The sequence below is a fragment of the Tachypleus tridentatus genome, chromosome 2 (genome assembly GCF_004210375.1).
Source record: "Tachypleus tridentatus isolate NWPU-2018 chromosome 2, ASM421037v1, whole genome shotgun sequence".
Classification (NCBI taxonomy): Eukaryota; Metazoa; Arthropoda; class Merostomata; order Xiphosura; family Limulidae; genus Tachypleus; species Tachypleus tridentatus.
Window position 1 is genome coordinate 110912902 of NC_134826.1, and position 23176 is coordinate 110936077.

Sequence of the window (23176 nt, forward strand, 5' to 3'; positions counted from 1 at the left end):
CAGAGAATCGAGTATTGTATTTTAGTGTTGTAAATCCGTGGACTGACTGCTCTCTCATCGAGGGACTTTTAACACTGATTACTAACTGATGTATAATTTTAGTCCATGGTCTTTAAGTTTTTATGTTGCCGAAATTTTCTACCGATTGTTAGCAATAAACTGCAGGACACTAATGATTAAAATAATTAAAAAAACAATTCATACATAATTATTTAACCATGACAACGTTCGTTGTCTCAACCTTACAGGTAGCACTGTTTTATAATATGATCCAAAAGTAATATATTATTACAAGAACGTGTTGGAGCGTAGATTGATCAATTTTAACCGAGTTAAGAAATACTTGAATTTTTCAGATGAATCAATAAATGTTTTTGGACGTAGTGTTCGATATGAGCTTAAATACAATAATGAAACTCGTTGCTGGTTTGGTAAAAGTAATCTAGTCGAAATATTTGTTGCATATTTATCTTTTCATTAACGTGGTTTTAAAAATATATTTGAATTTTCAGTTGCTTGGATCTGCATTTCTTTGTTACACATTATCCAAGGTTTATGACAGATCTGAATAACAACTTCTTATTTACCTGAAATGGAAGATGCTCTTTGTTTTACCGTATTTGTTCCTTATGTTATATGAAATACCTCTAGTAAAAACTTTAACATAAAATATACATTATTTCTGATAAAAAAAACTCTAGTATGGATTCGTTTTTATGTTTACGTAAAACATTTCGGGCCAGATTAACTAGTGTAACACTAATTTCATATTTGTATCTTTAGTATATATTGAGTCCTTGTTAAAAAGTATAATGTCCATTTCTTGTTTATAGGTATATAAAAATATCTCGAGCTTTTGTAACTTTATTTGTAATTGTAAAAATTAAACACATGTTATGTTTCACGAATTATTTAACTATGCAATACATTTGCACTGCCATTTTGCGGAATGGCACATTCTGCGTAGATCAAGAATATATTGCACAACACCACACAGATCTTTTCATATACTTTTATAAAAAGAAACAGTAACACTACACTGCCATGACAATTAAAATATACAGTTTAAAATATTTAAACCTTCTGATGTTTTCTTTCACATTCTTCCATTAATAAATACAGCAATAACCAAATGATTTATTATTAGTTTAAGAAACCAAAAAATGGGGTCTATGAATTTTGCCAATGGGGGATATCGAAATCCAATGGCCGGTGTTGTAAGGCCACAAACAAACCGCTGTGCCACTGGAGAGTAGCAATAGATCAATTATCTATGGGTTTAATCACTTATATAGTGATACTGCAAGATGTCTGACGGTGATTGGTAAATTTTATTTTAACAGTTCTTTGCGTTATAAAATCTTAATAATAATAAAACTACCACCTTATCTAACCTCTTCTCTAGTACAAAACGTTATACTACACCACAATCCCAAATTCAGAAAAAGCTATTTTATGAAATATTACAAATAAATTGCGGCACGATTTAATACGAACAAATCTTAATTCAAAAAGGGACAAGTTGATTAAAAGATACCTGTACGTATAAGTTACTCATCACATTTTTCTATAATAACCCAGTTATTGTTTCCTTTCAGATGCGCGTAATAGTATCATATTAAAGAAAGACATATTAATAAAATCAGGAAATAAGAATTTAAAAACAGGTAAAAGTTGCTTGCTTATATGCAGAGTAACATCTTAGAAATTGAACGTCTCAAGTATTTATATATTTGGGTAGAGTGTTGTTTATAATAAACCACCATTTTTTTATTACTTCAAAAACCATACTTGCATACAATTCTTATGATGTGTTCTGATATAATAAAAAGCCGAGAAATAAAGTTTACTTCTATACTGGTTTTTATTTTATAAATATGATTTTTAGAAATTTATATTCATGTGATGAATAACCTTTCGAAACATGGTTTGTCATAGCAATCTAAAAACCTACAGAACACGATGTTGTACAATTTGAAAAATACTGTGTGGAAACAACCAAAGCATAAAGATATATAAATTCCTTCATTTAAAATATATATATATATATGCAAACTAAATGTAAATAAAAACATAGTTTTTTTGCAGATTCATTATGATTTCTCTTTTAACTCATGCTTGTACTTCATTATTAAAAAGACTGACAATAGATATTACAGTAAAATTATTATATTTTTATTATTACTGGGACAAATCATATTAATGGAAAAGTAATTATTAATATTTGTCTGTAAAACGGGGTACCATAACGAGACTACACATAATTTGAATGTTGAAATCGTACAGTCATAAACATTTGCACATTTTTATTTATATAGTTCATATTTAATACCAAAAGCTATGTCATTAGAATGCATAAAAAGCAAAACAATATTCAAATATTATTGCATAACTCAAATTATTGAGGCATAAACAAATGTGCAAATTAGTATATTTTGTGATGGATATGTTCGTGTTGTTAGAAAAAGTTCGTATACTATTTCTTACTATAGTTACGAAACATAACAGTATCTTACAAAAACACAAAACCCGTAGTTTGATTATAATTTATAATTATTATAGCTGTATTTTTGTAATTTTTTGTTATACTATTAAAAGTATAAAACAGCATATATGTTTTTATGGTTGTGATTATGTACATAAATATATTATTATTGCTTTGTATAGAATTTTATTTAAAAGTTTGACAAAGTTTTTCAATAGTGACCAAGCCATTCTAATACAGCAAACTTTGATAATGAGCTGACAAATATATTGGCTATGTTAAGATAGAAATATGTAATTGAAGAAATAACAATGTTTTAATATGATTCTTTTAAACAAACTCATTGTTAAAATATACTTTATGAGCTTCATGACCTAATTATACTATGTAATTCTACACTTAAGATATTGTTTTTACAAAACTAACTTACATGCACAAATGTACAGAAAGGTAGGTTATTGGCAATGTTATGTTAATACGGCTTTACACATTAAAGATAAAGTCATTAGATTCTTTACAAAATATACGAGAAAAATGATGAAAATTAATTTTACCCACTTTTAAAGATATGTATCTGCATAGAAGCCTTTAGAGTTAAATTTTATTCATTATATATTTATCTCACTAACAGCCCATGTCATAAGACTGTTGAAATTCAAAACATCTGAAAAAAAGATAACGTTAATGATAACAAAATAAGTTAAACTCTGTACGACAAAAGTACGAGTATGTAAAGAAAATAATCATCCCAAAATGGCTGACACAACCAGATATGTCGTTACCAGAAGTTTAAAAGCCGGGACTGTTACCTTCATCGAGCAAGACGAATTTGCCCCAGTCGTTCCTGGATAGCTCCGCCCACTACGAGAATCACTTGCTCCAAATAAAGTCAATTCCTTCCACGTGGCTTCTAAGTGCAATATATAAAAGAAACAATTGCTGCTTTCATTCTTTATGATACAATTCTAACATCCCTTAATGAACAAAATCACCGTTTAATTTGCATTAAATCAGATGCTTTTGCCTGTAAAATATAGAGAATGTTTTCGCAATATTTTCCGCCAGAATCGTCATAGGAATATAAATGTTGACTACGGATTGAAAACTTACACGAACTTGCCATCCACTCTTCCATTACAGTCGCGCACTAAATGTATGTTTTTATCACAAAAGATAAAAATTTCTTACACTTTTTTTAATATAATAATTTCATAGGTATTGTAATTTTAAAATTATAAAAATAATAATAAAATATATAATTATTATTCTATTATATTTTTTCTGTTTGTTTAAAATATCAAAATATGATGACTCTAATTTTCATGGAGTTTAATATAATAAGTTAAGAGAAACAAAGTGCCTGTATACATCAACTATTGAAAGATTTATTGTATAATGAAAGATCACTCGTTCATTTTCAGGCGGATAGCTCAGTGATCTTACCAAACATGTTCGTCCTTTCAGCCGTGAGGGCGTTATAATATGGTGGTCAATCCCACTATTCGTTGGTAAAAAAGTAGCCCAAGAGTTGGCGGTGGGTGGTAATGACTAACTGCCTTCCCTCTAGTCTTACACTGCTATATTAGGGACGGTTAGTGCTGATAGCCCTCGTGTAGCTTTTCGCGAAATTCGAAACAAACCAAACCAAAACCAAATAACCCAGTGTGGCTTTGCTATAAGAAAATCACACACACACTCATTTTCTGGTTGTCCGACATGATCAGGTGATTAGGGTGCTTGATTAGCAAGTCTCAGGCTCAAATCTTCGTCCCTAAAATCATGCTCGCCCTTTCAGTCCAAGAGGATGTTATAATATAACGGTAATTCCCCGCTGTCTGTTTGTAATAGAATAGCCTAAGAGTTGGCGGTGAATGGTGAGGACTATCTGCCCTTCCATTAGTCTTTTACTGCTAAATTAAGAACGGCTACCACTCTCTTCAGTTGTATTCAAGCATTTCAGCGGCAAGTCTGTTGAGTTATAACGCTAAAAATAGATTCTGATAGCCGGTAGTGTAACTTTGACCTTAACAACAAACAAATTGTAGAAGTCATCCGAATCAGCGAGTTAAAATTTGCAGAAAGTAAAGAGGCAGGGCTTCTCAACTGCTTAAAATGTCTAGTGATTGCACAATTTTGAATCTATTAAAATTTATCTTTATGGAAAAATATTTCTTTCTACGCCCCTATGCAAATAATGTACGCTTAGTGCTTGAGGACAGGAATTTCTGTTGAATACTTTTTATCAAACTTTTGCAAGCTGATCGTTTAATGACAAGTTAAATCTTTTAATTAAAGTAATCAGGATATTTACAGCTATACATTTTCTCCGTCCAATCTTTGTTTTGTTAGCATTGAAGTATTTACATTAATCTTAGACATACTAGAACTTCATTGTTTGTTTGTTTGTTTTTTAATATTGGGCAAAGCCACACGAGGGCTATCTGCGCTAGCCGTCCGTAATTTAGCAGTGTAAGACTAGAAGGAAGGCATCTAGTCATCACCACCCACACCAACTCTTAGGCTGCTCTTTTACCAATGAATTATAACGACCCCTACGGCCGAAAGGGCGAGCATGTTTAGTGTGACTAGGATTCGAACCCGCGACCTTCAGGTTACGAGACGAGTACCCTAACCACCTGGCCATGCTGGGACCTAGTACTTCATTTCAATAACTATATTGTTTAGTAGAATACACATATACCCAACGTGTTATTCAATCCTTTTCTCTCTCTTTCTTCATTTTTTTTTAAATTCTAAAGCATTGTTTATATAACATGTTCATGAAATTGCTGATATAAATAGTGTCTGGACCACTACGACAACTGTCGTATTCTAACCGGTCTGTTAAACCATGGCATTGGGCAAAATACCTAATCTGCTCTGGAAAGGCATATCATCACATGTTTTTCCTGGTTTTCCATTCATGAGTTTTTAGAAACAGATGAATGTAACTTCCGTTTTCTGAAACCCATAAATACAATCACTTTAAACGGGTAAAAGTATTTTAAGCCTAAAATATGATGTACAATATTTTTGAAAATGGAAATTCATCTATGCTGTACGTGCTGCTTGAAACAAAAATAAAATTAAACATAAATATGAACAGCAGTTCCTTAAATGCAACAAATATTGCTAAAATTTTCTCTTCACCAGAAAGTCTTTTAACATGCTTAAAGATAAATCGTTGTCTAAAAAATCGTTCTCTTTCTTTTTATTTCTGATGAAACCTTTCTAAGCCTAGCGAAGATGTTTCATCTTTACTTTAATATGACTTCATTGTAAAAAATATCAAACTTACAAAGCCCACTGATTATGCTCTACCTTTTATACTAGATGCGAAAATTATCAGTTATTATGAATATGCAATAATGATACAAGGTCGTGAATGCAAGCATAACCTATAAGGACTGCTGGACATGCACAAGATCACTTTCTAGAATACAGTGCATAAAACAAATAATATAAAAAAATGGATTGCATAACATCTTGAAAATATACAGAATGGTCCAGGCTGTTGAAACGTGATTAATAACCACTGAGTAGAATTGCCATTAATCGTTTAAAAATTATATCTGCCACAAAGGCACAGTGACTTTGCTCAGTCCATTGAAGCCGCATGCGAAAAGATTAAAAGTCATGCAGAGACCAACGTGATACAGTTATAACGATATTTAAAAGCGAAAAAACTTTTTCCGCAAAATAAGTGGTAAAGGGTAAACAAATGTTTTTAATCATCATATTCTAGGCCGATACGTTCTTCCTTTGATAACTTAAAACTTTGATGGAACGAAGCGTTCGATACCATTAAAAACACACGAGGACAAACATCATTTATGTGTAGATTTTTTCTTGAATATTAATACTCCTGTTTGATTTATTTCGAATATTCGTGCAAATCTACAAGAGGGTTATCTGCACTTGTCTCTAATTTTTACCTGGTAGACTGTTAGTCAACTTCCCACATATCTAACTTTTGGGTTATTGTATTCAGATATTGGATGTTGGATATACGAGACTGTTTAACACAAGTGCTTTTATTTAGTTTATTTTCTGAGCTGATATTTAATTATTGTTTAGTTTTCATGACGGGAGTGTTAAATATTGATTGTTTTAAAAGTATTAGTTGTGACAAATGTTGTTAGATAACTCTGTACGAGTTGTAAGTTCTGCTTGCAATTACATCATTGTCTATTGTTGATGTCATGTTACACAAATCTTGGGTATTTATATCATTACCTTAATTGAGTATTGTTAAACCATTGAGTCGTGTAATTTAAATTCTATATCTCAGTGAACAACACATATAATTATAGGCGAGCAGGTGAGTGCACATCAAGTGTAGTTCAGTCAGAAAAATAGTTTGCGGAAAGGCAAAACAAAAAATACCTGAAATTAAACTGCGTCTAAATAATTAACCGTAATAAGCAATATTTTAAACGAGTTTCACCGTTTAATATAAATAAGGAGAATAATTCGTTTGGTCAAACGATGTTCTGAAGTAATTGAACCTGTTTGTTTGGACTTTAACAAAAAGGAGACGATTATTTCAGGCTTAGGACACAACTGAGGTAACTCTCGGGGTAACGTAAATTAATTGCTCACTGATAAGATTAGAGAAAATATTTCATCTTGTCAATTGGATTCTAAAGTAACTTAATCAGCCTGAACAGACTTTGATAAGAAAAGATGATTATTCAGAATATTAGATATGTGATATCATACAACGTAAATAATTTTTTTTACATACGTTTAGTTGTTTCGCATGTATTATGTTAAAACAAGTAGATTGTGTGTTGTCCATTTATTGTTGAAATTTATCGTCAACAAATCACAGACACCTACTGTAAAAGAATCCTTAGTCCACATACACTTTAAACCTTGACAGTGGAATTTGATTGTTACTATTATAAAGCACACGCAGCTTTAAAGTTCGAGCTTGTTTTTGAGGCAATGAAATGTCAACCACGAGCACTCAGATCCATAATCTGGTAGACTAGCAACTAGAAAACGCTCAGTCCTGGCATTTCAGAAGAATCTGCACGTGGAAACAGAGGATTACCTTCAGGAATGTAAGGCTTCCTCTTTCTGGCATAATCCGTCATTGCCAGAATACATTCGTCATAAATATTACAGTCACCAGCTTCGAAGGAAAGATTATGTTATGCCAACATTGTGACAAAAGGATGTTATAACTTGTTTGTTTGTTTTCAATTTCGTTCAAAGATACACGAGGGTCACCTGAAATAGCCGTCCCTAATTTAGCAGTGTAGGATTAGAGGGAAAACAGCGAGTCTTCACCACCCACTACCAACTCTTGGACTCCTTTTTTTACCAACAAATAGTGGGATTGACCGTTAAATTATAACTCCCCAGGCTGAAATGGCGAACATGTTTGATATGACAGGGATTCGGTTTACGACTCGAGCGCCCTAACCACCTAGCCATGCAAGGTCAGGATGTCATAACGTAGATTGAATTATATGTACTGGGTGTTGGATTTATCTTTAATTTGCTTAGTAGCCCATAGCCATCAAGAAATTATGTATAAATAATTCCTTCCACGAATCAAGGCTGTAACTTATTTTAATTAGCAAATCAATGTGATGTTCTAGCAAGATAATGTTTTGTCACAATGCATAAATGACAAAGGTCTGATATCAAAATAACAGTGACAAAAGCTTGAAATGATTCACCCATAGGCTTGAAACGGTTCTCCCAAAACCTTGATTTTAACCCTATAGAACATCTTTGAGATTGCTCAAAGGGGTCTGTTCAAAAGGCTAGGCTACAGGCTTCTAGTCTCCAAAACGTATATGGATTTTTTCAAAGAGCTATAAAAGAAAATCTCACCAGAAGCCTGTTAAAAATTCAGAACATTCCTCGTAGATAAGTAGCCGATATTGAATCATGGACCTAGGTTATACCTCACTAGGGAGGGCAGTGATCGATTAGACACCTCTTTCTCCCATAACTATGTCTAGATACTTTTGACAGCGAATATTTATCATAAAACGGTGATATGTGATGCGTTTAATTATCTTTTTCAGCTTGCATGTGAAATGCACGTGACACAATCTTACTGTTTTTATTATTTTCGTTGAATTTTTACTCCTGGCGATACACGTCAGATGGTTTTATTTCCGAAGTAAGTTTGTTTGTTTCTTTCGCACAAAGTTACATGAAGGATATCTGCGCTAGCCAACCCTAATTTAGCAGTGTATGACTAGAGGGAAGGCAACTAGTCATCACCACTCTTGGGCTACTCTTTTATCAACGAATAGTGGCATTGATCGTCACATTATAACGCCCCACGGCTGAAAGGATGAGCATGTTTGGTGCAACGGGGATATAAACTCGCGACCCTTAGATTACGAGTCAAAAGCTTTAACCCACCTGGCCATGCCGGACCTCCGAAGTAAATAAAATGAGTAAACATTGTTATTTGAAATTATACCACAAACTTTAGTTTTTTAGTTCTACAGCTACCGATTACATGATATTCCTTTGAGATGAGTTTCTTCTTACAATAACGCTGTTCACGTTACAAATTAATATTTGGGAAATTTATTTGCTATTAAGTATCAAGCCACACAGTGATTCTCTACACTCCACATCTTAATAATATTAGCCCTAACATTTACCGCTGAACCACCGGTTTTTTAAAGGAATTGTAAACTAACTATTGTTCCAGTATCTTTCTCATTTCAGTCTTGTATATTTATCATGTTGATATATATGATATTTATATTTTCAACAAATATATTTAAGCGCTTTGTGATTCGATTGTAAGCAAATAGTACAGTCACTTAAATATTACACGTCCCCAAAAGCTAGACACGTAAGTAATACAGATATCCTTAAATTCTACAACGGAACAAAGTGTGTAAGCGTGACTGACCGCAGTCAATGTCAAGTCTACCTACGAAAGATCTAAGACAAGCACCACTTGTCAAGAAATATTAAGCAATGCTATCAAGTACTGATATCTGAGAAGTGAAAGGTTTTGCTAATTAAAGTAGAAAGAGATTGTCCAGTTACTGATTGTGTTACTTGAGCATACTTACATACCACAACTTCAAAAGTAACAGTCATTAACACCGTAAAGATCACTGCATGTTGCTTGTCAATTTCAATCAAAGAGAGATTTTGTGTAAAACATAGCCTCATAAGTGTTAGGTGCTGTTTAATAATTCTTCCTCTGGTCAGCGGTTAAAAATTAGAGATAGATACACCTGACACTTATGAGGCTACAAGTAACGAATTTGACTTTAATTATGACACATTCACGATTGGAAGTGCGAAAAGTGATTAACGTCAAGCACATCCCGATTTTTGCGTGAAAGTTACATAAACGCTATGTCACAACAGCTTACTTCAAGCACACTAACTTACATGAGGTAAATTTTACATTGAGAAATCACGTGTAACATTTTGTAATGTAACCACACAGAAGTCTTATTTTTTTAAAATTTTTACGTTGTTACAACAGATCATGACTTAAAAATGTATCTCAGAACGGCTGGTATGGGTATTAACACTTTTACTGATAAGGAGAGAACAATGTTTCGACATTCCTAGGTCATCTTCAGGTTAAGAATGAGAGTGTTTGAATGCGACCATTGACGGACACATGTCTCAGGGACGAGAATATAGATAGGTACTGGATTGTAGGGGACGTTGCAGGTGGATGTTAGGTTATTAATCAGTATAGGTATATAGGTGTCCCTTCATATTGGTTTAATTTTGGTTTTAGTTGCTGAAAAATTATTTGTTTCCCTACTTAATATATGGGTGTTTTTTATAGTTATGTTGTGTTTATCTGATTTGCAGTGTTCAAAAACGTGTGAAGGTGTTTTTTGTGTTCGTTGGAGACCCAGCTAGAAGACTGGTGATACAATATAGAAAACTAAAAACACCAACAACCAATTAGCAACCTTTATAGAATTCGCTACCACCAAAACTCACTTTATGTTCAATAACCAAAACTATCTGAGTATGGGAAATCCCGTGTCTCCAGTTCTAGCCAACATTTTTATGACACAGATTGAATCACAAGCGATCAATTCAGCCTTACACCCACCACTATACTGGTACAGGTATGTTGATTATACAATTGCTGGATTCACATCTACAGAACACATACTTAGTTTTTTCAGTCACGTTCACTCGATACACCGCAACATTAAGTTCACCTGTGAACAGGAAAAAACTGACCATGTATCACTTCTTAACCTCAAAATCACTAGAACTGATATACAATTCAAAACAGAAATCCACAGAAAAATCACCCATACTGGCTTATACATTCCCTGGGACTCAACACATGAAAAAAAAACAACAAAAACTTAACATATTAAGAAACCAAATAAGCACAGTCAAAAAACTGTGCTCATTCGATAAAATTAACCATGAAGTCAACAAAATGAAACATCTACATCAACAAATGTCCTTAAAAAACCGTGGAAAATATTATACTCACACACCTAGACTAAGAACAAACAAACTATAATAAATCCCAAGATACAACAAACTACAAAACCATATTCTGCTGCATACCACATGTTCCCGACATCAGCGAAACAAACCAACATTTGAAAAAAACTTATAACAAAACACAACATTCTAGTAAACATCAAATTTATGCAAACACCAGGTATAAAACTGAAGTCCATACTATGTAAAAACTACGCTGACAAACACAGCACCAGCATAATTTATAAAATACAATGTAACAACTGCCATGAGTTCTGTATTGGAGAAACAAGCAGAAAAATGGAAACTAGATTCAAAGAACACAAAAACACATCTTCACATGCTTTTGAACACTGTAAATCAAATAAACACAACATAACCATAGAAAACACCCAGATATTAAGTAAGGAAACAATATAAACAAACCCAAAGTCAGAGAAATTCTACTTATACAGTAACTAAAACCAAAATTAAACCAATATAAATGAACACCTTTATACCTATACTAATTAATAACCTAACAACCATCTGCAACGCCCTCTACAATCCGGTACCCGTTTATACTCTCGTCCCTAAGACATGTCTCTCATTCTTAACCTGAAGATGACCCAGGAAGGTCGAAACGTTGTTCTCTCCTTATCAGTAAAAGTATTAATACCCATACCAGCCATTCTGAGATATATTTTTATTTCAAGTGGGTTTCTCGTCATCAAGAAAAAAAGATCATGACTTACTTCCTGTTCCTGAAGGAAAACCTTCAGATGAAGATGTCGGTCTCGGGTTTGATTTTTTTATTCTTTGGTCAGAATCACTGTTTATAATACTGATCAATGACAGAGGTATATAGGTTGTGAATTGCGTCCGATGATCACTGGAAGTTTCATCTGCTTCCTGAGGAATCAAAGCTTTTGTGAACCTTCTGTTACTACCTGAAGTAGAGACAGATAAGGGAATTCTAGACTGTTCAGTTACTGTTTCTGCTATTTCAGCAACGAAACCCATCGTTTTATGAGATCTTCTATTTCGTAATATAGACAGTGTGGACTCTGAAAGTGTTTTTTGGTTCAGGAAAGTAACAAATTTATCGATTGCTTCATGTCCATCAAGTTTTGAATCTTTGTGTTCTTTTCTAATTTCGTCTTCATCACCTGCTTAAACAAGATAAAAACAAACTGAAACTAACCAAATAACTCCTTAAATCTTCACATTTAGAGCATGTAAGATATAGACAGGAGAAGAGAAAAATAAAAATAAGAAGAAATGTACTAATTTTCAACTTTCTGATGTAAAATTCTGTATTGACGTGATAATAACATTGTAACAAATATCAAAATAGTTCACCCAATCCTTTTATATAAACATTCTATCAGTAATTTGATAAGTTGGTTGGTGTTTTATGGTGCAAAGCAACTATGTTCTCTGCGCCACACAACCGGTAAAAAAAAAAAGTAAAATTCGTAAAATGGAATCATGTTAAAACAAAACAAAGTCCAATTTTTGAATTAAAAACTTAGCTTTAAAAAGGCTAAAAGCCATTAAAAACAAAAAACACTTGCAAAGTGGACAATGTCACGATCGCCAATGTCTGTTACGACTCTGAATGACAGCACGACAGTAAAATGTGGGCTTTTATCACTTGAGTGTCACACAGACCACACATTGGTGCATCAGTCCCAGCTAGTAAATACAATGAGTTAAAAAACTGTGACCAAGCCGTAGTCCAGTTAAGACAACCTCCTCATTCCGATCCTTACGAAAACAAGATCGTCAAAGTCAAATAAGGGGTTTTATCTGAAAACCGTAGCCCTGCAAAAGCAGTAGGAGAGAAACGGCGCAGGATCTTGTAGTGTATATCATCTGGTCCGACTATACCCAGACTGAGAAAGAGCAAGCTTGAGTTCCACCAGTGTAAAGAGACGATTATAGTCATAGAGATTATAAGCTAAAAAAAAAAAGAGGTGATCGCTCTACCCGAGTTTTCATGGCTAAGAAAATGTAGAATGGAGCAGAAGTGCTAGATACCTGGTAAAATATCTTGTAAGAGTATCAGCAATGCTCTGAGCATCGGCAACCTCCTGGCCATCAGAAAGCAGGATCGAAAGAGGGACCGAATTATGTTGCACACTGGCCTTCCGAATATTGTCTGATATGACTTTGGAATTGGTGGTAGAAGATATATTGGTTGTAAATTTAATTCAAGATTCCTTCTGGTTTTGACGCCTTACTTGCCGAGCATGTGCTTGGACCCATTGAAAAATAGTGCAGTTTGAAAGTGTGGTATACCTACGAAAGGTATCCCAGGCTCTTTTTGAGCCTTCCATACACTCGTTCGTCACACAACCTGTCATTTCTGTACAAATAAAACTTCCAAAGGGTGATTGCATTGACAAGTTTTAGAAATGTTTCTTATAAGGAAAGACACACAGGATCATAGAAATCTATCAGTGACTTGATATAATCTAAATTAGAATGGAAACCTCGACAGTTACATTGTATCAATGTAGCCATTTTTATTTACATGGGGGAGAATTGGGCGGAAAGCCCTTCTGTTTTCAACTATGCATCTTCTCTTTATTCTTTTTATTAGTAGGAAGTCTATTGACCTCCATAGATCCTACCTTGGGTCGAATGGGCTGGTTTCTCTCATTAGAAGAAGATCTCAGCAACTGAAGACGTAAATGAATAATTATTCTGCATCTTGGGGCTGGAGACGAAGATGGACCAAGGAAACGCCCGAACCTGGAACCAAAGGAAGTGAATATGGGTATGTGCTGGAAGGAATGGTAGGAACAGAGATGGGTGTTGTCGTTGACTCATCATCTTTCTTAACCAGGGAGGGCAAAATACTTTTCACGTGGTTTGATAACGATATTTCAGAACCACAGAGAGATCTGTCTGCACTCCCACTGTAGTAGTGTAATGGAGCGCAGCAACATGTGTCCGAAATGGAGTGGTGGATAGCGACTTTTGAGCCTCGGGGGAAGAAATGTTGTAAACCATTATCAAACGTTCTACCTCCTTTTCTTCCACCCATTTAGGGCATGAACGAAAGTAAGATGGGGTGCGAGCCCATATGCAATATTTCACTCTTTGGTTTTAGATCATAATTTTTTTCATAAGGCCAATTGTTAATCAATTGTATCAATTAATACAATGAAGTCCATTTTGCACCCATTGCCACCACAACAAGCACATGTCAAGGAACTATGACATGATGTTTTAGTGTAACCAAACACTGATATTGGAAACATCTAAGAAGGTTTGGAATATATAGCCATACTTTGCAATTTAGGTAGCCTGCTTTGATGGTGGCAGGTGGATAAAATAATTTGATTAATGAAATGAGGTAAGTAATTCCACATAAATTTTATCTCTAGGAGTGTATAACCCAACTTAGATTAGTCCAAATTAATAAATACAAGCTAAAAACCATAAAATATATTTTATTATTAAAATTACTTTAATTTCGCACTATTTTATATTCTGTTTTGCATTACGTCTTGGCACAGACAGACACAGAATGTTTATGGCTTACTAAGGCTTTACGGACAACTCTAAAACACACACACATATTTTAACAACTTTCTTCTAACTAGAAAGGTGCGTATTGGTTGGTACTCTTTCACGGTTCTTTACGAATTAAACGAGGCATTACCGCCTAAAACGCAAAAACACATTTATCGCTGGCAGATATTGGTAAATAATAATAATAACAGGTCAATACAGAGTATGCAGCACGGAAATTTGGGAGCATACACCCCTCAAATCATTTGTAAAACACAGGTGTTAAGGAGATTAAACTTGTAAATAATTTTGCATGAAATGCAGTTTAAACAATTTTCACATAAAACCCACAAACATCGAACGAAAACTACACAAATCATCATTCTGTTGTAACACTTGCATGAAGAGCCAGACTTATATTAGCATCAATACATAGGTTTGTTATCACCCACACTCAGAGCAGTTATTAATTGTTAAACTCTGTTCAATAACAAGTGTTGATGGTCTAGCTTATATATCTTATACTGTGTAGACTCGCGAGCCAGACTCTTGCTGGTATAGCAATAATTTTCAAGTACGTTTAAGATTAATACACTTCTCAGGTCCTTCTTTATTTCAAATAAAAACCCTCAAAAATGCTTAAATCTCAAACCCACAGATGCCGAACCTTCACGTGAATTTACTAGAAGTGTTGCAAAGCATTTCAGTAACGCAAAGATATTTGTTACACTGAAGCACGTTTATAAGCAATTAGTATCTGCGGTCTGCACTAGAATGGTAGAGAGAGTCATCTTGTTTTACTTCATCAGATGAATATAGATTACGGAAAAAAAACACTAAATACCATAAACATGTGCGCTATAACTATTTAAGTATATATATATATATTTTTTTACATTATAAAAGTAGGGTGTTCGACCAACCCTCAACTTTTAACCCTGTGTACGTGAGTTAAAGTTGGTACGTTTACAAGGATATACTTCAATAAATAATGGTTTAGCTGAGCGAAACGAATGCATATTAATCACTTTATTTTAGAATTTAATCGTATATATTGGCAATACCTTAATGCAGTGAGGAGCAGAGGATATTGAGCGGGTATGGGTTTATTCACAAAAGATGAGCACCTTTCAAGTATTATAAGCAAGTGTTGCTGCTTTTTTATGGGGGGGGGATATTACAAGATATTTTGGGGAGTGTGGATTGCCTCTGATAGACATATGGTAAAAATTTAAAGCTGACATAACAAACAAATTCTTTTTTGTTCCTTTACAATTGGCCTTATGAAAAAAATTATGATCTAAAACCAAAGAGTGAAATATTGCATATGAAAACTTACAAGCGCATCACAGCTATTGTTAATTACTATAAAACCCTACAAGAATTTAGTTTATTCAAAGCAGAATTTTTTTTATTTCCTATTAACTCGCAACAAGCAACGTGTGGAAATAAATGTGTCTTTTCTTAGTTGTTTACAGTTGTTATGAAAGAAGAAAGAGGGTACTTCTCAAGCATAAGTACAGGGTGTTGAGCCCACCCACCCACTCCTTGTGCACGTCACTGGCATAATGTTCAGTATGACTCTCAGAGTATATAGACACGCACTAATTACGAGCTCATTAAGAATGTATGATGTATACGTGTACATTGCCACTACACCATGACATATTAATTACGCTGAATCACTGAGGTTTAAATTATTTCCATGTCTTTGTTGGTGCACATACGTTATTTGCGATTTTATCAGCTTATATGTTGTATATGTATATGCCAGTCACAAGCTATTCACTTATTTTTCTCAGTGGTATACATACACTTGTTTATTATTCCAACACTGGGATTAGATAGTCTAAGAAAATAACACTATGTAACAAAATGTTTACTTTTTCTTGTTCCTGGGCAGAAAGTTATATTTCCCAATTGCTTATGCCTAAAGTAAATGGAAAAGACCTATTTTTCTTTTCAAACTTTGCTTTTGTGACCTGGGTAATGAAATTTTCAAATTACCCATTTTCCAGAACATTCCAGGTATATACAGTGCTGAGAAGCTGATAGAGAATCTTATCGAACTTACAAGAACTTTCTAGAATGTTGTAGACCTAACGAGAATTTTCAAGAACCTTTTAGAATGTTCTAGAACTTTCCATAGTAATATATATACAAAGGCTAACCACTCACCACTTCAGTTTAGTTCTAGCTGCCTAAGGGAACACAGAGACCTTCCTGATTTTATCATAGATGGCATCAAGAGGCTGCAAGCATTCACCAGACACATTCTGCTATGTATGTGACCAGTGTGTCAAGTGTGATAAAGTACTCTGTCACAGCATCCGCTAAAATGTTTGAAGCCTGCAAGGAATATTTCGGCATGTCTGTTTTGTTTTTGAATTTCGCATAAAGCTACTCGAGGGCTATCTGTGCTAGTCGTCTCTAATTTAGCAGCGTAAGACTAGAGGGAAGGCAACTAGTTATCACCACCCACCGCTAACTCTTGGGCAACTCTTTTACCAACGAATAGAGGGATTGACCGCCACATTATAACCCCCCCACGGCTGAAAGGGCGAGCATATTTGGCGCGACGGGGATACGAACCCGCGACCCTCAGATTACGGGTCGCACGCCTTAACACGCTTGGGCATGCCGGACCTTGGCATGCCTGTCTGGGATCGAAACAAACTCTGAGCACCTCATTATACCTAAAAGAACTGCAAAAAAACTCTAGAGAAGGTAAGACGGACAATTTTTCTTGCTTGAAGAGAAATATTTTATAGTATACAAATTTTAGACCTTTTAAAATTTAAATATCTTTTGGTGCACCTCAAAGAGGAATACAACAGCGTCAATACCTTGCTAAAAGCCTTGAAGTATGATGAGTATGGCTGGGAGATTATCGGAGACTTCAAAATGGTGGCATTCTTGATGGGTTTTCAAGGAGGCTTTATCAAGTTTTCTTTTGGAACAGCAGTGACACCGCAACGCATTACAACAGGAAGCACTGGCCACAATGGACCGACTTCTCTGTGGAGAGGTACAATGTCAATTTTGAGCTACTAGTAGACCTCCAGAAGGTGTTGTTCTTACCATTGCACCTAAAATTGTGCCTTATGAAACAATTTGTCACAGCTCTTGATAAGGAGTCTGCAGCCTTCAAATACCTTCGAGACTTTTTCCGTAAGCTGTCTTATTTAAATTATGTGGAACTGGTTGAGGCTCTGATGAAGAACTACAGCAAAATGGGCTACAGGACGTCCCTCAAAGTCTATATCCTTGACGTTCATCTTGATAAATTCAAGGAGAACATGGGAGCATACTCAGAGGAGCAAGGCGAGTGCTTCCACCAAAATATATTGGACATTGAACATTGCTACCAAGGAGCGTACAAAGAAAACATGATGAGAGACTATATTTGTGGTCTGATACGTGAAAGTGATTTACATTATAGTCGCAAATCTCGAAAAAACTACTAACTTCTAAACATTTTTGTATAATTTTAGTATAAATACATGTAAATCTTAATTGATTATTCAGATTATATGTTGTTTTATTCAGATCATATGTAAATGAAAATGTGCAAATTTGCCCGTTTTTACATAGAAAATAAGCTAATTTCTAAATTTTATTATCCAGGTCACAAAAGCAAAGTTTGAAGGGAATAATGGCCATTTTCTGTACTTTAACAACATAAGCAATTAAGAAAGAACACATACTATCCAGGAACAAAATTTGTGTTACATAGTGTAATGATGAATTTCGCATTAGATAAAGTTACAAAATAAAATTGTCTAAGCGTTTTTGTGAGTTTCAAGTCTTTCTTAATTAAGTGAAAGAAACTCTTTTGTTATTTTTTACAAGTCTATACAATAAAACGTAAATGCAGTTTTGTATAAGTGTCTGATTAAACCTAATAAAATGTGTAGGTTCTCAATCTTTGCAACATAGCAGGTTATTTTATAATATCGAGAAAAAAAAACATCAAATTATTAACATAAAACATACGTCTTTAATTAAATGGGATGTCACAGGGTTTGCGAGGGAAGAATGATGTCAATAAACTCTCGAAACCGCAAGATTTTCTTAACGTTTTCTGTGAAAGTTGCCTTTGGAAAAGAAAGGATTTTTTTTTTAAAGTGTAAGCATAGAACAGTAACTACGTGGATGACGATAATAGCTTAATTAATTACATACGTTATAAACGCTTTTATTATTATTATAGATTTACAATCGTACATTGTTTTATTGATTCGGCAGGTCTTCTTCGTTTAAGAAGTTCAAGAACACATGAAACTACTTTTAAACCAACTGAATGTACGTTTTATTACCTGTTCTTAGAGTATAAATCATGTTTCGGGTGTCTGATAAATACAATCACAAGGATGTCCTTGAAATACGGTTTAGAAAACCTGTTTCTGTAACGTGTAACACTGAGCGTGACCATGATGGAAACCTCAAATCAAATCAAGCGGCAACAACAATTTTTCGTGATGATAACAAAACCATTTGAAGTAAAAATGTATCTCAAGACGGCTTGTATGGGTATTAAAACTTTTATTAAAATAAAGTAGAGAACAATGTTGTCCACTTTATTTTAATAAAAGTTTTAATATCCATGCCAACCATCTTGAGATACAACAATAATTTTTATTTCAGGGATTCCCCTACTCAAAGCAATTGTGTTTTTATCTAACCATGAAGGAAGAATCCGTAGAATGGAGTATATATATATATAAACAAAATGTCATTCAGGAAGGTTTGAAAAAATTTATGAGGTTTCTCATTTTTTTTTTAAAGAGACAAACTGATTGTGTTTGACGTAAAGCTTTTAAAAGTTGTATTTTTCTTTTACTATCAAAATGTTTTTTTTACTTAAAGTTTGAAAAAAAAGGTGCGTTATCAAAGCAGAACCAGTATTTAGGAGGAGAAACAAATCCTAATAAAAACATACATTGAAACGTATTCACTAATTTCTTGAACTACAGTTCAAGCTGTGGCTTAAGTTATGAAACAATTTCCACAGGGAGCAGAGATCAAGACGTCTTAGTTTTCTATAAAAACAGAGGATGCTAATTCTTTAATAGCAATAATATATATTAATTAAATTGATCTCACATTTGAAAAATTAGACCCTGGGCTAAGACTGTTTCTTTGGCTGTTTTTAGCATAAAGTTAACAATGGCTTATCTGTATTCTGTTCATAGCGACTAATTATACCCTGGATTTTGCGTTATAAGTTCGTAAGCTTACCGCTGACCTACCGGGAAACTAGGGCTAAGAAGATAAATGAACAGATTAGAGCAAATGGTTTACCATTAGAGCTCATGGATCTGAACATAATTTAAAAATAACGTTCTTAAGCCACGTATACTTATTTATTAGATCACTGGCTTAATGAAAACAAAATAACATGACATAATAATATAAAACTAAAGAGAGAGTAGAAAGCAAAGGAAAAAAAAAGACAAACTTTATGAATCATTTTTCTTATAATACAATTCATAACGTGTTGTATGTGGATTACATAAAGTTTCGTTTTTTGGTTTATTTAAGAGTCAGGAAAGTTTCAGCCTAAATAATGTGTATTGGGGGGGGGGGGAACAAGCAATTCGCGGGCCTTGGGGCAAAAAAATTAATCGGAGTTCCTTTATTCAGAAGATAATACCAGGCAATACCACCAGGTGTCGCCAGCACGGGGCATTACCCTGTATGCCCCGTGCAAGTTCTGCCTCTGAGGTGAATCAATGTACAAATATAACTCGTTCTATAATGAATGTTGTTTTACTGAAGTATGTTGAACTTAATTAGATATGTTAATATTCCTTAATTTTTGAGTAATATTTATTACTACTAAGTTTAGGTAGCTTATTAGCTTATCTTTGATGATAAACTCATTGAATTGTTATCTTTTTGAGAAAACATTTGGATCTAAGTTTGTCAATTGCAACCATCACTGTGCTGAAGAATAATATGAGAAATTCAACAAGACTTAACTTGGTTTGTTTGGCACAAATATCAGAAACTGACACAAAATATTAGTGAGTAAATCGTCTAGAGTTATCTCTAGCTCCTTGTTAATTTGTTTACTACAAATATCACTAGGCAACATTAATGTTAAGCTCATCCGGATTTAACTGGTTCATCAGTATTTTGTCTATTCCAATTTTCAGGGAACTATTTTAAAAATGGTTTGTATATTGTAAGTTCGTACACGCATATACGGAGAGGGGCTCATACGAATCAACCATTTTGTGATGTAAAATAATTATGCTTATATAATTATAACATAACTTTTCCTACATAGTTTACATTCTTCTGATGAACGATTATCATTTTTTGTATGTTTGTATTTACGTACAAGGAAGAAGCAAAGAAATGTACTAGTTTTAAACCTACTGGAAATATTACTTTTATACCAGTAATGTATTATTGTTTTCATTAAGCATAAAACTACACAAAGAGCTATTTGAGCTCTACCCACCATTGGTATCGAAACCCGGTTTCGAACGGTATAAGTCCACATACATGCCGCTGTGCCACTGAAGAGAATATCACTAAGCGTTTGGCTCGTGAGACAACACTGTATATGACATATCACCTGGACTTTCGACGCTTCTTACCGAACAGTGCTTAACAATTAATAACTACTCTGCATGTAGATAATACCGTGATTTAATAAAACTACGTATTTATGCTATTTTAGTTTAGTTCTCCATGCAGTTTTACAACAGAGAGATGATTTGTCGACTTTCATTGGATGTTTGTGCTTCTTAACTTATAAGTTTTTCACTACAGCAAACTCACCCCAGTTCAAAAAAACGACAAAAAATATTAAATGAAAAACAAAATCCTTCATCATGACTTAAATATACGTCAAACCGTAACTTAAATTAATAAAACAAAATATAAATGTATTTATCAAACTAAAACTAGGATAAATAGTAATAACTATCGACTTTTTTACTCTTCAATTTGTTGTATAATTGATAAAACTCATTCACCCTGCCAATCACCCCATCATTTTCATTGATCCTGATTCTTGACATCATTGACTCTTAGATGAACCATTCACCCAATCAAGAGGGACTGAGCTAGACGTTCAAGACTTCTTACCGAACAGAATTTAAAAATTAAAAACTACTTCACATGCAGATAGCACAGTACTTGCCATTAATAAAACTTATAAATTTATTCTAATTTAAGTCTAGCTCCCATGCATAATAATGGTTTGTCGACTTTTCATTAGATGTTTGTGGATTTTATATGAACAGCCATGCAATTATTTAAACTATATTTCATGCAAAATTGTTTCCACATTTCATTTCATAGCACCTTTTTTTTCACAAATGTTCTAGAGGATACGACCTCAGGCCCCAGTAGCTTTAGCACAACGTGTGTTGGCTTATGATTTTACAAATTAGAATCCTCCTTTCAAATATTTTGCGTAGGGATCTGTCGCATGTTACAATGCTCACTGTGTTTAATAATACTATTAGTGACAAATTCATACGGACATAGCTAGCTGATAAATATAATTATTCATTCCTTTCATAATGTTAAATTTATTTAAGACTGGCTAGAGCATCTTTAGTTTGCATGTAGCAGATATAAACAATTTGAATTATTATATTAGTGACAGATTCATCTACTTGTTTATCTCAAAAATATCTGATGTATAGAGTATTTTTATAAATCAAAATATTTAATTATAACTTAATGTTTCACTCTGAGTCTCAGAGGTAAAACATAAAATATGCATGATATTTACTTTGAGGAGTGTTTTAATTTTTTTAAATATATGACAGTTACCCGTGGTAACTTTTGAAAATACTTTTACCTATTAAATATACTTACCATAAATAGGCTGGTGAGCAATACTACTTAGCAATAAGTACAGCACAACGCACAATCTTTCAGAACATGGAAAACATGGAATTTGAGGCTTCCAGTTGAGCTTCATGTTATATTTGGTTGAAGAAGTGTTAAACATGAAAACTTGAATTTCTATAGCACACTCAGAAGTTAAAGAAACGATGTATATTTATCTTCATAACAATAATGTTAACTGAAAATATGAGATAAACAAGAACGATAAAATATCTACCGACAAGTCATACAGCTCAGAGTTAATTAGTTTTGTTTTATGAAATAGCATCAAAAGTAAGATAAATCACTCAAGTTAAGCCGGATCTAAACAATGTCTGCAACTTCTTGCTTTTTGGATAGCTGCCAAATTGTTTCGGGGCTTTGTTTAGGTGTATAATCAAGCATGGTGGTTTTCAGTACTCACAGGGTCAGAAATTCCACACATTAAAAGACATAATACGTTCCAGGTTTCAAGTTTTACCCCTTACCTAACTTGCCTCTGAAGCCTAAAGCTATACTGACCTAGAACGCATAGATTTCTTCTAAAACAACACCATAATTCAATTCTATTAATACTAGTTTTTTTTTAAGAAGTATTTATCCGTTTTTCGCTACTAGCGCCCTCGTTTGGCAGCATTTTCAAATGACCAATTTCTGTCTTTTCTTATTACTATTTTTTATACAAGTACTTTATATAATGCAATTGCTAAATAACGCATTGAATATTTGTTTTTGTGTTCAGTTTAACGACTCCAGAAAAAAACAGCTTTTAATGAGATGCACAACGTTTAGTAAGGAATTAAAATTCTACTTACATATGATTTAGATTTTAGAGGTAAAACATATTACCTGCCTCAT

General features: G+C 33.7%; 1 protein-coding gene across 3 annotated transcripts; it reads right to left on the reverse strand.

Moving 5' to 3' along the window:
• Positions 1–998: 998 nt before the first annotated feature.
• Positions 999–22880, reverse strand: LOC143244840 (uncharacterized). 3 transcript variants are annotated; one of them, XM_076490236.1, is made up of 3 exons: positions 22307–22880; positions 11692–12108; positions 999–3395 (listed from the first exon to the last, which is right to left on the reverse strand). In XM_076490236.1, the coding sequence occupies exons 1-3, from the start codon at positions 22440–22442 to the stop codon at positions 3229–3231; spliced, it is 720 nt and encodes a 239-aa protein (XP_076346351.1). In that variant the 5' UTR covers positions 22443–22880; the 3' UTR covers positions 999–3228. The 3 variants fall into 3 exon arrangements, with proteins under 3 accessions (XP_076346351.1, XP_076346352.1, XP_076346353.1); XM_076490237.1 differs by having other exon boundaries at positions 11692–12105; positions 22307–22877; XM_076490238.1 differs by lacking the exon at positions 22307–22880 and adding an exon at positions 20934–21049 and having other exon boundaries at positions 11692–12105.
• Between the last annotated feature and the right edge of the window lie 296 nt (positions 22881–23176).

What these genes read in the sequence shown, in the direction of transcription:
- LOC143244840 (XM_076490236.1), bottom strand. Translation starts at nt 22,442, where the DNA reads ATGTTTAACACTTCTTCAACCAAATATAACATGAAGCTCAACTGGAAG. An exon ending in TGCTCACCAGCCTATTTATG is followed by an intron (nt 12,109 to 22,306) that starts GTAAGTATATTT and finishes ATCTTGTTTAAG; the next exon opens with CAGGTGATGAAGACGAAATT. An exon ending in TTTTCCTTCAGGAACAGGAA is followed by an intron (nt 3,396 to 11,691) that starts GTAAGTCATGAT and finishes TATTGCACTTAG; the next exon opens with AAGCCACGTGGAAGGAATTG.